This window comes from Cricetulus griseus, chromosome 3, assembly GCF_003668045.3.
Source record: "Cricetulus griseus strain 17A/GY chromosome 3, alternate assembly CriGri-PICRH-1.0, whole genome shotgun sequence".
Lineage (NCBI taxonomy): Eukaryota > Metazoa > Chordata > Mammalia > Rodentia > Cricetidae > Cricetulus > Cricetulus griseus.
In genome coordinates, this window is record NC_048596.1 from 75160610 (window position 1) to 75174060 (window position 13451).

Genomic DNA, 13451 nt, shown 5'->3' on the forward strand with positions numbered 1-13451 from the left:
ACAGTTAAGGATGTAGAAGCAGAGCTCTAAACACTTAGAGGAAAAGTGAGTGGCAGGTGTGGCCAGTAGCATTGACTTTGGTCCTAAGTGCTCTGTGGGCCAGTCAGGATAGAAGAGACCTCTGTTTTGCCCATGTCATGAGCTCCCCCAAGACCACCAGGAGTTCATATGCAAAAACAGAGAGTCTTTATTGCAGGCTCGAGTTTGGCCCCTCCATCTGTTGAGACTCAGTGGTTGGATCAGAGAGCCCCAGCTCAGTTGTGGCAGGGTTTTTAAGGAGTAAAGGATGGGAAGTTGGAGCGATTGCAGGTTCAGATGGGGGTTTGAACTCTTGATTGGGCAGGAGTGGGGCAACAGGAGTCTTATCAAACAGGGATTGGTGCTGCCGTTGTTGCAAGGACATTGGCAACCTGTATACAAGTTATGTAAGCTATCTGGAACATTCTGGAACATCTGGTGCTTGTTTGTCTCAAATCTGATTGGTTCCTGGACTCAGGGCCATTGTAAGGGTGAGGTCTAGCCCCAATATTGCTAGCCTGCAGCCTGTCATGGCTGCAGTGATGTTAAGTTAGTCACCTCCATGCCTTCCCCAATAAATTTTAGATAAAATTTGCCATTGCAGAGATGAGGTTTTACTTTAGTTTTCTGAAACCAAAAGAATAACTTGGTGAAACCTATGGATTTAACAGTTAGTTCCATGAGTTTATATTGACTTGAATTTCATGTAAAGTGATATTGCGTAAAACTCACAGAAAAGACAGGAAATGTTTTATTCTTCTGCCACCAAGATTGTCGCTTATTTGTAAGATTTATTTACTTTTATTTCCATGGTGCTGGAGAGTAAACCCAGGACTTTATACATACCAAACAAATGATGTACCCCAGAGCAAACCCCCAACTCCTCATTTGTTGTTGATGGTTCATTTGTTTTTTGAGGCAGGATCTTATATGTAGCCAGGCTGGCCTTAAATTCATATCCTCTTGGGTCATCCCATATACTATAGTACAGGTGTCCATCATCATATCAAATTTACTTATTTTCCTATTGACAGATGATAATGGCATATATTTATAAGGTACATGATGTTAAATGTGGTATGTTACTAGTTACGATGTGTAAGCATAGTAAATCACTAAAACTCATTCCTCACCCTTGCCATAGCCTCCTATCAATTTCATCCCTCTGCGTATCCTTCCTGCCTTCAGCCTCAAAGCACCTTATTATTTGGTTTCCATGAAACCATACAGACCTCCAGCACCTGCATAAGCACCAGGTGATCATGGCAGCCTTTCCATGATCACAGCACAGCGGGCAGAGGCAGGGGATCCCTGAGTAAGTTGGCTAGCTAGACTAGCTGATCAGCAAGCTACAAGCTCCTTTGAGAGACCCTGCCTCAATAAATAATGCAGAGAGTGATTGATGAAGATATTCAAGGTCAACCTCTGACCTACACACACACACACACACACACACACACACACACACACTTGCACATACATGTGCACCTGTAACCTATAAATAACGACATGCCACACACACACAGAGACACACACACACCATTTCTTTGGGTACTTTTCCAAGTTCCTCCCTTTGCTTGTCTTCTGCTCACAGTGTGCCCACAGTTTTATGACTGCTGTCCCTGCCTATCCATGTGTCCTAATCCTGTCCATGGTTTCCTAATCCTCCAGTCATAAGAATGGGCTTATTTGATGGGTGAAACCTGGTGTGGTTTCTGTGTGTGCTGAGTTTGGCACACTCAGCCCTTCAGCAACAAATGGCCACCCTGAGCAAGTGCCAGCTCTGTGGAGGACCATCCTACCCCACCAGCATACTCTTCTGCCTCCCTCGCAGATACCGAGTGTTGGCAATTGGAGATGAAAAGGACCGTGTCAGGAAGGAGGATGAACTTAATAGGTAAGCTCCATGAACACAAGCCATGTTCATTTGCTGTATTGTCTGTACTGTTTCCTTTCTGTGCTGAGTGGTTTTTAATAGAGCCCATTGAGTCTGGCCCTTTACAGAGGAAGTTGGCCAAGCCCTAACCTCAGATGTCATCTGCCTGGTCTTAAGTGAGTTCAACCCAACACAAAATGATGTGGGTTTTTTTCCCATCTCATAAAGCAGTCTTCATCTGGATTTTCGCTCTATAAAGTAGTACAACATGATTCTTTCTCTCATGTAGAATCGGGGAAAGAAAAGGCCTCCTTTCACTGTTTTAGAGGCTGGGTTCACACCATATTACCCCTTTCCCACTAGGGAAGACACTTTTGCTTTGTTGAGACAGTGACTTTTCTGTTTCTCACAGAGTTCTGTGAAACTTGTTCTGTGAGCCAGCTTTCCCATCTCAGCCCCCCAGTTCTGGGATTATAGGCAGACATCTAGCTGGGAACAGTTTTTGTTGTAAGTCCTAGGAACTGAGGTTTACTCTGGTTTTGTGACAGTTTCAGCATTCATAGTGCTTTGTGGGATTGAGATGTCTTAACTAAGTATTTCTTTGTGTGCACTCACCCTCTCAGGAGTGCTGCTGTGGGCCAGCAGCCTCCTACAGCCTCGGTACTTCCTGTGTTTCAGTGTGGAGGACATCCACTTCCTGGTGCTACAGAACCTGATCCAGAGTACACTGTCCCTCTCTAACAGCCAGTCCAACTCTTGCCAGTCCTTCCAGGTGAGTGCTGGCCTCCTCAGCACAACAGGGCCCTTAGGGCCTTAGGGAACCAGAGCTGTGTGGATGCTTACTGTGCTCTTCTCAGCAGTGGGGTGGGGGTGGGGAGCTTCAGTGACTTTCATTCTTATTGGAATTTTGACTTGTGTGTTTATTGCTTCCTATATGCTGTGCAAGCACTCTCTTCAGCATGCCAACCCCAGGCTACTGAGGAGTAAAGCCCCAGTTAGTCTGGGCCTCCATGTCCCTGGTTCTGACTCAGGCCCTGGGCCACTGTCTAGTCTTTTCTTGTTGCTATGATAGAGTATTCTAATAAGCAACTCGAGAGAAGTCAAAGAAACAAGAGCTTGAGGCACATTGCATCTGCAGTCAAAAAACAGAAATGAGTACTCACTGAGTTTGCTGTCAAGTCCTTTTCACCATGGATCACAGCCAGGGAGTGGTGCCACCCATGGTGGGCAGTCTTCCTACTTTAATTAATGTAATCCGTATAATCCCTCATGGGCATAGTTTTTGTTGTTTCTTGTTTACCTTTTAAGATTTACTTATTTTTATTTTTGTGTATGGGTGATTTACTATGTGAACCACATGGAAAGCATTGCTCACAGAGGCCAAAAGAATGAGTCTGGTTCCCTGGAATTGGGTTACAGACAGTTATTAACTGCCATGTGGGTGCTGGGAATTGAACCCAGGTCCTCTGAAAAAGAAGCCAATCCTCTTAACCTATGAGTTATCTCTCTGGCCTGTTTTTTGAGATGATGATCTCACTGTGTAACTCTGTCTAGCCCAGAACTTGCTGCGTAGATAAGCTAGTCTTGAATTCATAAAGATCTGCCTCTCAAGTGCTAGGATTAAAGGTATGCACCACCATGCCTGGCAGGAAGGTGCTTTTTGATGCCTTGCTTCAGAGCACTACCCTGACCCTGGACATTGAGCAGCAATGGGCATGCCTCCGCAGATCCCTAAGTGTCATTAGATCTCTCTAGCTTTAGGTCACCTAGTACAGTTGCCTCCCACAAGGACACCTAGGACCCCATATCTGAGAGTGCCAGCAAGCACTCACTTGTTTCCTGGAAGCACTTACTTTCTTTGGCCTTTTATACAGTTCTAAGTGAGAACCTGGTTATTGGTATCCCCTGTCCCTTGGTCTCATGGGCCTTCTGCAGCTGGAGAACATGAAGCCCCATGTCAATCTGTACTACAGTAAGAGTATACGGTGACACAGGAGCCCCAAGTTCTCAGCCATGGCCATACCAGTTCTCTGTGGGCTCATGCTTATTTAAAAAGAAAGCCAAAGATATGCTCAGCAGGCAGTCCAGGTCTGTGAGCCCTCAGCATCCTGCTTGTCTTCTCAGTCCCAGAGAAGAAAGTGAACAGCCACCTGCTGTTCTTCACTTCCACTTCCGTCTCTAGAGACTTCTAGGCTCAGGTAGAAGGTGTCTAAGGCTGTCTTTATACCCCAAACATTTAGACCACCTGATCTCCCCCCCCCCAGCCCTTCCTCCCCTTCTCCCCAGGTAGGCAAGGTGCTTCTGTGGCTCCCAGGAGCTAGCACTGAGGACTTAAGGGTCATCAGTGACAACAGAGGATCCACCTAGCTTCTCAGAAGACAGAAGGAGTGGGTAGATACTACAAGCATGCCAGACAGCTACAAGGATACTTTTCTGTGGCTGCCTAGACTCTCAGGATCCAAGTGGGTGAACCCCACAGTCTTGGTCATTGTGATCTAGCACATAACAGCAGGTATCTGGAGGATGTACCTAGCAAGTTCCCAAGAGCAGTCATCACAGACGGCTAAGCCCCAGTGCTGGCCATAGACTGCCTAGAAAAATCACATGGCCTCTTCCAGGAGACTGCTCCTTGTGACCCACAACCCAATGATCACCTGACCCCTCACAATGAGGTCACTTTCCTCTCTTGGTTTCACTTATGCCTCACACCAAGGGTTTGGGGTGTCACTTAACTGCCAGTGTGTGCTGTCACTAGGAAATCCTAGGGTCAGTACTATCTGAGAGCCTTAGAGACTCTTGGAGACATTCAGGCTGGTCAGCTGAGCTATCCCTCCCGTGGGTGGTCCCTTGCAGTTCCTATGCTGCCATGGTTGGCTCCCCTTCCGGCCAGGCACCCCACCCTACCATGTGCTATTACAGATCTTCCGTCTCTACCGGGAGTTCCGGGAGCCTGTACTGGTGCGGGCCTTCATGGAGTGCCAAAAGAGGAGCCTGGTCAACCGGCGCCGTGTCAGCCATTCCCAGGGTCCCAAGAAGAACCGTGCTGTGCCCTTCGTGCCCATGTCCTACCAGCTCTCCCAGTCATACTACAAGTGAGTGTCCTCGGGAGCAGAGAGCCTGGTCCAGGAAGGGGTTCCTTTCTGTCTGTCTCCCATGCAGGAGTGCTGCCATGAAACAAGTGAAGGAAAGTTAGTTTCAAGTTTGGTAAGCAATCCAGGTAGCAATGCATCTGCCTAGTGGGCTAGCCTCTTCCCTCACCCATTCAGCTCAGGGCCCTTTTGCACCACCTGCACCCTGCAGAGCTGGGCAGGGTGCCCTCAGAACCTCTGCACCACCAGCCTCTGGTTGCAGGTCGGGGAAGCCCCTCATTCAAGCATGTCATGCCAGCCTCAAGTGGGTGGGGGGGTGTTACGACATGGACATTAGGTGACTCTACCACTAGTCTTTTGGCTTTTCTCATTCCAGGCACTTCCTCCTTCCCAGGTCCTCACCCTGATGAGCTTGGGTTCCTTTGCTTTGGGGGAGGGTGAAGCAGCAGAAGGCACTGGTGTGCTTGGCAAGTAGGGTACACCTCTTGGGTCCCTACTTTCTGGGCTCTTGTTGGAGAACTGGCCTCTGCTTACACCTGCAGACAGCGAGATTGAACACATATGTGTCCTATCAGTTATCACAAAGGGAGGTTCCTCCTCTCTGGTCAGCAGCTGTTGGCATGAGGTGCTGCAAGGCCTTTGGCTTATATGAATATGCCCCACCTTGAATGCACAAAGTGAGTGGAGAAGAAAAGTGTAGACTACACTGGGCTGCAGCACTGCCTCCCACCACTGTAGGCGAGAGTGCTTCGGGACACAAGGATGCAGGCTGTTTTAAGTGTTGTGACTTCCACAGTGGCCCAGCCCAGGCTTTAACAGCAGCTCTCCAGAGTGTCTCTTTTCTGCCTTCCCCGCAGGCTTTTCACCTGGCGATTTCCCACCACCATCTGCACCGAATCCTTCCAGTTCTACGACAGACTCCGGTCCGCCGGCATACTAGACCAGCCTGATCATTTTTCCTTCAAGGACCTGGATAGCAGTGACCCTCCAAGTGATCTGGTGGCATTTTCTTTGGATAGCCCTGGAGGACACTGTGTGACAACCCTGGCCCTCTTCTCCCTGGGCCTCCTCTCTGTGGATGTCAGAATCCCAGAGCAGATTGTGGTGGTGGACAGCTCCATGGTGGAGAGTGAGGTCATGAAGAGGTCAGAGCCCAGAGCAGCACATGCATGTGACTCTGGTCACAGTTTAGGGATGCACAGATTCTTGAGGCATTAGGAGTGGTCATTTCCTCTCGTTGTACTGACAGAGCTATCTGCTCAGCCATCTAGTGTGAAAGTGGGTGTATGTACATGTTCTCATGGTAGTCTGCATATGGCATATTTACATGTTTTCATGGGAGTGTGCACATGGTATATGTCATGTTCTCGTGGGAATACACACATGTGAATGCAGGTGCAGAAGCCAGAGGTTGATTGAATTGGATGCCTTTTCCACTCTGCTCATTTTTTGATACAGTCTCGAAATTCTCATCAATTCGTGATTTCTAGGGATCCAACTCCCCAGCACTGGGACTACAGACATGCTACCACCCCAGCTTTTTATGTGGGTGCTAGGGATCCAAGCTCAGGTCTTCATGCTTGCATAGCATGTGCTTTACTGACTGAGCCATCTTTCCAGCCCCCATCAGAGATCTTTTTCATTCAACAAACATGCTGACTTCTGCTTTGCATCTAGTGGGTGTGCAAGAAGTTTGTAGAGGGGGGCTGATATTCCAGGATCTTGCTGGGCCAGCACCTGTCAGATTTGTTACTAGGATCTGCAGGATAGTGTCCAGTGAGTTACCTGTTGGTACCTTCCAAGAGATTTGGGAAAGTGCTACAGGGAAGGAAATGTAAACCCATGTACCTTACTGTGACAGAGCTGAGCTGAGACTTCATGAGGAAGTAGAGGCTTTGGATAGTAACAGAAAAATTTGTCTCAGATAGAGACAAATGATGGGGGGAGGGGGAGGACCTGGAGTGAGTGGTGTCTGTGACAACTAACTATTGCCACTCAGTGAAGGCAAAGATGGCTGTGTGGCAGGTGGGCTTGGTCCAAGTCCAGCCACCTAGTTATCTTCTCTTCTGCAGCTTGGGGAAAGATGGAGGCTTGGATGATGATGATGAGGAGGAAGACCTGGATGAAGGTTCAGGGGCCAAGCGCCAGGGTGTGGAAGTAAAGGCCCATCAGGCATCACATACCAAGTACCTGCTGATGAGAGGTTACTACACAATGCCTGGAGTGGTCAGTACGCGAAACCTGAACCCCAACGACAGCATCGTGGTCAACTCCTGCCAGGTGAAGTTTCGGCTGCGCAGCACCCCTGCACCCACCCAGCTTGGGCCCACTGGTGAGTGACCTGGCACAGTTCAGCAGGTATGGGGGAAAGGCTGAGGCTCTGGGCCAGGCACACAGCACTGGAGACATTGCTATGGATAGCAGTCACTCATTGAGCTTGTCCATGCTTCATGACTCTCCCTTGTGACACCTCCAAAATCTTGAGTCCCATAGTTTATGACACTGTTGAGTTTTGTCCTTTATCCCTTTGCTGTGGAAGATGGGATGTCAGCTCCATTGCCACCACCTGACTCCTTCATGGTGGAGGAGCTCTAGGGAGCTCAGAAAGGATCACTGAGGTCACTTAAGAAACTCTGGATAGCTTAAACTTTTTGTCCATACTGGCATAGAATGGGAGTGGAGAGTTCCTGCCCTGGCAGCCAGCTGACCTTTGTATGGTCAAGGTGGGGTGTTTTTACAGCAAAAGACTGTGCACTTTTTATGCACAGTCAGAACTCTGTCTGAAGTTTGAAGCAGGCAGAAATACAGTGCCAACCTATAGGTTGTTGTCTCAGCTAAAGAAGCTCTCCTGGATAGAGCATGGAAGAGAGTCAAGGGTTGGGGAAAACATGGGCTTTAGGAAGGGGTGGTTCAGTACAGCTGCAGTGGGGTTGCAGTCTGGCCTGTAGTCATGTACCAATAGTCCGACTGCTAGGGCCCAGTATGTCCCTGGGAGGTGACCCCGTGGCTCCTTGTGGAGTAGTGAACTGGTGCTGGAGCAGATCTTGCCTCAGTGTTCCATATGTGTTGGTCCCAAGAAGGGCTTCTGTCTGCTGATTTTGCTCTTCCTCATGGTCTCAGGGTTCACAGCTACACCGCTGGAAGAGCTCCAGGCGGGGCCTTCTTGCCTCCCTGCCTCCTTCACCAGCCTAGTGGACCCACAGCTGCGTACCTGCTGCCCAGAAGAGTTTGCCCACCAGATGGCACAGTCCGGCTACAGCCCTGAGGATATGGTTGCTTCCCTGGAGATTCTGCAAGCTGTGGCAGCTGCTGACTGCTTTGGGGTTGACAGGGAGAAGCTAAGCAGGCAGTTCTCTGCCTTGGAGAAGACAGTGGGCGAGCGTACCAGGACATTCTCAGACTATGTCCAGGTGGGCTGAGCTCAGGGGCAGATGGTTGCAGAGCAGGAATGGTGCATGCCTGTGGCGGTGGGGTCAGGACATGTCCCCCAAACTCCATTACAGGACCTGGCTGAGCCCTGTAGCAGCTGTCCCTCCTAGGGATTAGACTTTATCCTGTCAGGTCCCTTGGACTAGGTGACCCTTGGACTCTAGAAAGAATGTCCTTCTACTTGCTGTGAGCAGCTTCTTGGAATAGAATGTGCATCAGTGGTCTGATATGGAGGCTGCCATCTAGGATCTTTGTGTAGGACATGAAACTGACTGGGACTATAACCTCTAAGGGCTACTCCAGGAAATCCAGCCCTGGTGAAAGCCAGCATGTGACTCTGAGGAGCTCTTAGCACAGGGCATATCATTTGCATGGTTTAAAGTGTTTTTACCTTTACTTATTGTAACCCTGGAAACTAACTGAGAGACCTCAAATATTCTCAGGCTGTGGAGAAAGAGCCCCACTGACCATGAGAGGGTTGCAAGCCAGGCACTTCCTGCTGACCTCAGCACGCTTGCAGGGTCAGATAGCCAAGGTGCAGGGCCTGGGCTCTGGCTGTCAATGAGCTTGAGGGGTTTATAGGAAAAAGGAATGATGGTGATTTGTGGGGCCGTGTCATGAGTAAACAGTACATACTGGGAGAGCCCACAAAGGCCCATGCAGCTTGCCATCAGGGCAGGATGCCAGGCTTGTCCCTTTGGATCTGGACTTGCTAAGAATACTTGACACTAGCCAGGAGTGCCATCCACACATCACCTACCTAGTGAAAGCCATACCTTCTTCCCAGACAGGCCCTGTATCTCTTTTTTTTTTTTTTTTTTCTAGGACCTCTTGGAGCAGCAGCAGGTAATGGAAGTTGGAGGCAACACTGTGCGCCTGGTGGCCATGGCCTCTGCCCATCCCTGGCTCCTGCATTCAATGCGTCTGAAGGACACAGAAGTAGACACCAAGGCCTCAGGGGATGACTCCCAAGCCAGACTCCCTGAGGGGTCTATCGGTGAAGATCACACTTTTGAGGCAACAGCAGTACCTCCAGACAGCTCCCATAGCACCAGAAAGCGTGCCCACTGCTCTATTCAGAGCAATGAGACAGACGCCGAGGAAGCCATAAGACTCCCTGCCAAGAGGCCCACACTCCAGGATGTTCGAGTGCTTGCCAACCCTAGGCTTGGGGCAGAAGAGCAGACAGAGGCCCAGGCCTTGACTCTGCTGGCAGCTCCTGAAGATGCAGGTGCAGGAATCCCCAGGCAGGAGAACCAAGAGAGTGTTGGTGTCTCAGGCCTAGAACAGCTGGGCTGTGAGTTCCAGCTTCCTGAAGGCTCTGAAGACCCCCGAGGTACTGACCTTAACACCTCTCCCTATTCTCTGCCCCTCACTTGACTGTCACTGTCCTGTCTCAGACTGGGAACCTGCCCCGCCCTCAACGGGTGTGTCTACAGGGCCACACCTGGAAAGCCTGGTGGGTGGGAGCACCAGGTTTGTTATGGTGACCGTGGGGAGGTTCTCTGGACAGGACACTCTTATTTCTAGAAGCTTCGGAGCCTTGGCCAATGACAGGGCATTTCCCTGTGAGATCTGCTGCTATTCCTATGAGCTGTTGTTGTCTTGAGAGCTTTACACACTACCCCATGGTCATGGCTGGCTTTACTGTACCAGGGCCCCTTGGGACAGAATCAGCTCTGTACCTGCTGTGTACTGCTAATGTCTGTGGTGCACTGGCCTCAGCCACTGGAGTACCACACTCTGGATGGAAGGCTGTCTTTCTGGTCACTGCTTATCCACTTTGGTGCCGGTTGAATGAGGAACAAGGGACATAATGTGGCCTTCCCACTTTGCCTTCTAAGAGCCTGCCACATTTTCCTCTCTTACAGGACTTACAGACAGCAACATGGCCCAGGCAGCATGGGAAAGGTAATGGGGGGTCTTTGGCATGGAGGGGCAGAACATGGAGAAAGTGTGACCTCAGCTTCCAGGCTAGTGACCAAGTGTCAGTCACTGTGTGAGGCTCCTTCATAGGGTAAAAGCCTGGGTAGTTTGCCCTGAACAGAGGTTACCAGAAAGGGCTTTGACCAGTCCTCTCCTGGGCTCCTTGCATATCCCTCTGTACCCTCACACCCATCTTAGATGAGAGGGTCTTCGCAGCCACCCTGTGACCACATTGACCAGAACTCAGCTGCAGCCCCTCAGCCCTGTAGCTCAGAGAGCAGAAGGGCTGCCTTCTTCTGCCTTGAAGAGGCACCTTCAATGGCCCTTCCTGCTCAGGGCCCACAGAAGCCCTCCACAAGTTCCTCCCTCCATGTGTATGTGGCCTCAGCCCCCAAGGCACAAATGGACCCTCCAGGGTTCAGCCATGGCCAACAGAGCTACCAAGGACTGTCCCCCGTACAGCCCATTAGCCCTGAGTTAGTGCCAACTTTGTGCCATAGGCAGAGCTGCTATGTGGGGAGACCTGTGAGTGAGCCAGCAGGGAGGAGCCTCTGGTCTAGGCTACAGTTGCACTCAGCCAGAGAGCCATTGTAGCCTGTCTGTGACCAGCACGTCTTCTCCCTCTCTGACATCAAATGTCCATCTCACAGTAGCTGTGAAAGAGTGTGTTTCATCGGTCGCCCATGGCGTGGTGTGGATGGGCGCCTGAATATGCCTGTGTGCAAAGGAATGATGGAAGCCGTGCTATACCACATCATGTCCAGACCTGGCGTTCCTGAGAGCTGCCTGCTACAATACTACCAGGGGGTCCTACAGCCTGTTGCTGTGCTTGAGCTGCTCCGGGTAGGGCCCAGGGCATCTCAGCCCAGCTTGTGATGGGGGTAGGGGGGTGGGCGGGGGGAGACACGGGATGGGACAACGGACACAACAACATACAGGACAGGGCAGGTCCATGGAACGCTGCACCCCAGGTGTCACCACCTCAGCTTACCTTCAGTACCTTCTTCATCAGCAGAGGGCTCTGTTACTGCCATTGAGACCCTGATCTGTCTTACTCTGCCTTGCTGTTGTCCTCCAGACTCACACTTGGGGTTACATGCACACAGATCTTTGTAAATAACCCAAGGGAAATAAATGGGGTGGCATGGAAAGCTGAAGACCATGTGACCACCACTTTCCACAAGAAGCTGCTTCCCAGCCTGGACTGATGGCTGCTCTGAACTCCCATTCCCATGATGCCCTGGGCCCCAGCTTCCTAGCAAATGACATTCCCTGAACTTATAGCAGTCATTCCAGGTAGAGTTCCACATGGGACCAAGCAGGTGGTGGGAAGCCACCGCAGCCTTTGGTGGTTGAAGAGTACCTACCTAACCTGTCTGTCCTCCAGAGGTGCTTGTCACTGTGACACCTTACCTGCCATCCTTCTTCCTGTCCATCTTGACCTAACCCTTCCTGCTTAGGCCATTTTTGGCCATGTTCTGCCTGGGAAAGCTATGTGCATTTTGTAAATACAGCAAGACCAGGTCCCCAAGCAAGCAGGACAGCACCTTTGTAACCGAACATGTCTATATCTGCAGGGCCTAGAGTCCCTCGGCTGTATCCAGAAGCGCCTGCTGAAGAAGCCAGCAGTCGTCTCACTATTCTCCAAGCCTGTGGTGGAGGGTCTGGGCCAGACCAGTGAGATTGAGGCAGTCTCCTGCCACGAGAGCACTGTCACCTTCTATGAGCCTACGCTGGACTGTACCATCCGCCTGGGCCGTGTCTTCCCCCACGATGTCAACTGGAATAAGTGGATCCACTTATAGATGCTGTCCCCAGGCCAATGGAGGAGCCTCTGCCTGTGCTCTATAGCTCATCCATGAACCCTGTCCCTCACACAGATGTTACCACAGCTCGGTAACACAGATGTTACCCAGGTGTAGCATCTGCCAGGTGACTTCAGTCCCCTCCACTCTGCTGCTGTTGCTCCCAGGTGCCCAGCCTTCCTGCAGGCCCATGTTCTGCTCTGAACTCAGGCTCCAGCATCAGCCATAGATATGGCAAAGGTGGATGTTGTTTGGGAAGCAGAGCTGATGGCCAAGCCCTCAGTTATCTGACACCCACCACACCATTCAGACTCAGAGAGGAAGGGCTTTGTGGAGACATGCCACAGGGACACCTAGCAGAGTCTGCACCTCTCTAGGTAGGACATCCCAAGTGTCTCAAGCAAGGCCTATAGGTTTTGCTTTTTGTGTTTTGTTCTTGTTTTATTTTGCTCTTTTCTCATTAGATACAAGCCCCTGGCATGTATTTATTTATTTTTTAATTAAAGTGAGATCAAATGCATTAGTTTTGTGTATTTGCCAAATGATTATTGTTCCCCAAGAGATTCCCCTACTTTCCAGCTGTGGCCCAGCCAAGTGTGGCTGCCCAAGTTGGTGGATCCTATAAAGCGAGTTAAGCATTGGCCCTGGGAAAAGGGGCAGCATGGCATCCTTCAGCAGGTCCCAAGCTTCCCCCTCCACAGGGCAGCTGCTGGCCCTGCCTGGGAGGATCTGGTTCCTTCAAGTTCTCTAACAAGACATTTAACTTGTTCTTGGCAACAGTTAAAATTTTTGAGTTTTCCCCTTATGGATTAAAGAAAACAGAGTTTCATCTTTTTTTTGAAAAATGCAAGCAAAGTCCTAGCAACAAGACTTGCCTTCATTATGACAGTCAGGAGTGCCAGAGACCACTCCCCAAAGCTGCCCTGAGCCTCCGAAGTCCTGGGCCCCTCCCTGTCCACCCTTCCTGCCTATTTAAGGGGCATGGCACTTGGTGGCCTCACCCAGCTTGCAGCCTGTCTCATCCTCTGTGTCACTGTAAGCCACACCCCTGTGAAAAGAGGTGAGGATGGACCCAAGGTAGGGAGCCCAGCATAGACACGCTGCAACTGATGTTCTGGGAAACAGTGGGGCAGTGACAGGGAGCAGATCCTGCCTGTTACGCTGCCCACTAGGCCAGAGGCCAGCAGCCAAGTTCTGCCTTACATCCGGCTCTCAGCTGAGATGGGAGGCCTGGGAAGCTGAAGGGCACCAAGCATGGAGACAGAGCTCAGCAGTACCCCTCTTCCCCAGGGCCTCTTACATGGACCA

General features: G+C 50.6%; 1 protein-coding gene across 2 annotated transcripts in view; it reads left to right on the forward strand.

Annotated features, from left to right (window-relative positions):
* The window catches only part of Gtf3c1 (general transcription factor IIIC subunit 1), a 68908-nt gene extending 56242 nt beyond the window's left edge, over nucleotides 1–12666 (forward strand). Inside the window, exons 28-37 of one of the 2 annotated variants that reach the window (XM_027404695.1) lie at nucleotides 1853–1915; nucleotides 2573–2666; nucleotides 4814–4986; nucleotides 5841–6128; nucleotides 7056–7315; nucleotides 8104–8393; nucleotides 9238–9748; nucleotides 10284–10323; nucleotides 10989–11181; nucleotides 11916–12666. In XM_027404695.1, the coding sequence (XP_027260496.1) occupies nucleotides 1853–1915; nucleotides 2573–2666; nucleotides 4814–4986; nucleotides 5841–6128; nucleotides 7056–7315; nucleotides 8104–8393; nucleotides 9238–9748; nucleotides 10284–10323; nucleotides 10989–11181; nucleotides 11916–12143 (2140 nt within the window). In that variant the 3' untranslated portion in view covers nucleotides 12144–12666. The remainder of the gene's footprint in view (nucleotides 1–1852; nucleotides 1916–2572; nucleotides 2667–4813; nucleotides 4987–5840; nucleotides 6129–7055; nucleotides 7316–8103; nucleotides 8394–9237; nucleotides 9749–10283; nucleotides 10324–10988; nucleotides 11182–11915) is intronic. The other variant, XM_027404696.1, reaches the window with a different exon arrangement.
* Nucleotides 12667–13451: the final 785 nt, after the last annotated feature.